Source organism: Temnothorax curvispinosus, unplaced genomic scaffold (assembly GCF_003070985.1).
Source record: "Temnothorax curvispinosus isolate PA1 unplaced genomic scaffold, ASM307098v1 QBEX01001648.1, whole genome shotgun sequence".
Lineage (NCBI taxonomy): Eukaryota > Metazoa > Arthropoda > Insecta > Hymenoptera > Formicidae > Temnothorax > Temnothorax curvispinosus.
Window position 1 is genome coordinate 1 of NW_020211428.1, and position 3,207 is coordinate 3,207.

Sequence of the window (3,207 nt, forward strand, 5' to 3'; positions counted from 1 at the left end):
GAACAAAGCAGTTAAACGAGAAGGATGATATTACAATAAAACCGAATTTTTTAAAATCGAAACTCATCACCACTTATTGCGTAGTATACCTGAATGGATTGAAGTCCTTATTTACTATGGAGAAACCACGAAACTCTTCTTGATTGATGTCGCTCATTTTGTCTGCACTCTCCGGCGTTAACACAGGATCCTCCTTCGTGAATTCCGTATCAAAGTTCAAGGCATCTTTTTCATTTTTCTGAAAATTGCCAGGAACAATTGCGTCACACGATCGGTCATTTATTATTCATTAATCAAAATAACAAATCGCGAAACTCACAATTTTAGGTCTGATTGGAGGTTTTATTTTACGCGCTTCGAGAGCTTCCCAATCTAGATATTTGAAAAATGGGTGGACCCTTATGGCACTTTCGCCACCGTCGGCTGCAACACAACCTAATCGCTTGGCAGGATTCTTGGTCATAAAGGCTTTTAAAACAGACTCCGCTTCCGGAGAAACCCACCCTGGAAACACTAAGTCATCCCGTAATATCGATTCGAACAGATCGTCCTCGTTCTCGGCCTCGAAGGGTGGTTGTCCAGCCACCATTTCGTATAACAAAACACCGAGAGCCCACCAATCAACACTAGCACCATACGGTAATTCTTGGAGTATTTCGGGAGCTATATAGTCCGGCGTGCCACAGAATGTCGATGTTGTCGTTTCACCCTCGATTATATTCTCCTTACACATTCCGAAATCCGCCAGTTTACAATGTCCTTCTGCATCCAGCAGTATGTTGTCCAGTTTCAGATCACGGTATATAATGTGATTTCTATGCAGGAACTGAAGCGCGAGTATCACTTCCGCTGCATAGAAACGTGCTCTCGATTCGTCGAACTTTCGAGCCTTCTGGATATGGAACATCAGATCACCTAGAACAAATCAAGAGATGATAATAAGACATTCGGATAAATAGAGAATACCTTTCATTACATATATTCTAAAATAGCGATTTGTACCTCCTTTCACATATTCCATAACGAAGAAGAGTCGGTCAAACGTTTGGAAACAACTGTGAATGGCTGTCAGGAAAGGATGTCTAGCTGCGAGGGTTAAAATCCTCTTTTCCGTCATCGTGCAGTCCACGTCGTCGTCTTGAATAATGACACTTTTCTTCAAGATTTTCACGGCGTAAATCTCATCGGGATTAGCTTTTCGTTCGACTAACATTACTTTACCGAAACTACCTTTACCGAGGACCTTAATAAAATTAAAGTCATCTAAACCAAATTTTCTTACATCGCTGCTGTTAGTTCCATCATCTTTGGTATAAGAGTCCCTGTGACTCGTCTGGGAACCGTCCATACCCATTTCGTCCGATTGTTCTTCTGCCAGTTCGTCCGTCAGTTCATCTGACTGATCATCTGAGTGTCTTTTTGACTGTTTTCTCGACTCATCTTTATGTTCTTTTATCGTTTTTTCTTTCTGTCCTTTTTTCTGTCCCTTCTTCATTCCCTTTTTATCTTTTTTAAAGTTCTTGTCATCTTGATCTTCTTCCTTTTCTGCAATTGTTGGTGTTTGCGGACGTGAAGATACTCTAATTTTCGGAGCTCTTGATTGCTTGTTTGCAGAGAAATTTATCGTCTTCAGAATTTCGCTCATAGCCTTGGTATTGATACCACAACTATTTGGAACATTCTTTTGACATCGTTTATGAACATTCATGTTACAAGCTGCACGAAAAGAAATACAATGCAATTTAATAAGTTTACTTTTAATGAGAGAATTTTCGTTAGAAATATAAATGGTTGCGTTACCTTCGCATTGTAAGCCCTGCTTGAACAGACCGTATAGTAAGGATCCGCAGTGGTCACAAAATGTAAATCTTTTATAATTATGAAGAGCAAAGCGATGGGGAACGTCTATATTGAAGCGCGCTATTTCTGTGCCTTGGTTCGCTGCAGGTATTCCAGCAACTGCGGTTGCACCCTAAGTGAATCATTTGAAAAACCACAAACTTAGAGGACAAGAACAACAAAACAATGAGACCTAGTAGAATAAAATTAAAATTGGTGATATAAACAAACAAATATATATATATGTATAATTTATGAATTAAAAATTATTCGTAGATAGTTAATTAATTGGAGATTAGAAAATGCGTAACATGTTCAAAAATTCAATAATCTGAATAATATCAATATGTAAAATAGCTCATAATATTTCTATTATGTCACGTCATTGTAGAAATAAGCGATAAACATACCTCATCTTTCATTCCTGGACATTTGGTTATCACCAACATGTGACATCTCTTGTGGACTACGCAAGTGCATACTGAAACAGCAATACGTAAAGTATCCCCTTATAAAAATGCTCATTTCCAAGACGTAACGCCAAGTATACAGCACGTCCAAAGCTATAGCTGCATGCGTGATAAGACGCATCCGGAAATTATTTACAGTACCATACCATAAGCAGAAATAAAATTGTGATTCACTTAATATTATCTTCGACACGAAGTAGGCAGGAGTTTTGAGATACCAAAAATATTACCAAGCACTAAAAGATGGCGTGTTTGGAATTTTTATCGAAGGGCAACATGCAATAAACCGACTACTTGGCCACAGATCTAAATTGTATCGAAGCAAATGAAATGAAATCGGGAGACCTAACCATCGTATTAAGAATAACAAAGATCCTTATATGACTAATACAGCCATAAGTACTGAAATATTTTATTGTGAAGCAGATTAATCCCAAGGCGGTCATATGTGTACTGGTTGCGGTGGAACAGAAAGTGCATGAACTGATGCGATACAAATTTGTAAGGCGCTATATGGTAGTTAACAAAGCGTCAAAAAAGTAAGCTGTTAAAATCGATTGATTAAGAGTCTTAATTGTGATTTTTTTTTCTCGTCGCTAAAACTATAATCGCACGTACACACTCGTAACTGCACACACATTCATACGTATAAGGGTGCGGCAAGCGGATACATAACTATAATCTGTTAATAACGGTGTATGTGTCTTCTCACCTTGACACTGATAGCCCTGCTTGCCAAAGCCCCTGAAATATAACAGACAAAACACGTCACATCGTATCCTCATAATCTCTCCTAAGACACATACGTTTGCCTTCTTCAATCATGCTTAGTCATCATCTATGTTAGACTCCTTGATTTTTAGATGATTATAAGGACTTGCGCGCGATGAGAAAGATT

General features: G+C 38.4%; 1 protein-coding gene across 1 annotated transcript; it reads right to left on the reverse strand.

The window, feature by feature from the left end:
* Nucleotides 1-6: 6 nt before the first annotated feature.
* On the reverse strand, nucleotides 7-3,121 carry LOC112467305 (calcium-independent protein kinase C). Its single transcript, XM_025035864.1, has 6 exons — nucleotides 3,022-3,121; nucleotides 2,250-2,320; nucleotides 1,801-1,972; nucleotides 1,003-1,716; nucleotides 320-915; nucleotides 7-238 (listed from the first exon to the last, which is right to left on the reverse strand). The coding sequence occupies exons 1-6, from the start codon at nucleotides 3,092-3,094 to the stop codon at nucleotides 74-76; spliced, it is 1,791 nt and encodes a 596-aa protein (XP_024891632.1). The 5' UTR covers nucleotides 3,095-3,121; the 3' UTR covers nucleotides 7-73.
* Nucleotides 3,122-3,207: the final 86 nt, after the last annotated feature.

Excerpts from the sequence above, each read along its gene's own strand:
- LOC112467305 (XM_025035864.1), bottom strand. The coding sequence starts at position 3,094 with ATGAGGATACGATGTGACGTGTTTTGTCTGTTATATTTCAGGGGCTTT. Across the intron at positions 1,973-2,249 it reads GTCCAGGAATGAAAGATGAG|GGTGCAACCGCAGTTGCTGG; the intron begins GTATGTTTATCG and ends TGATTCACTTAG. Across the intron at positions 1,717-1,800 it reads GCAGGGCTTACAATGCGAAG|CTTGTAACATGAATGTTCAT; the intron begins GTAACGCAACCA and ends CTTTTCGTGCAG.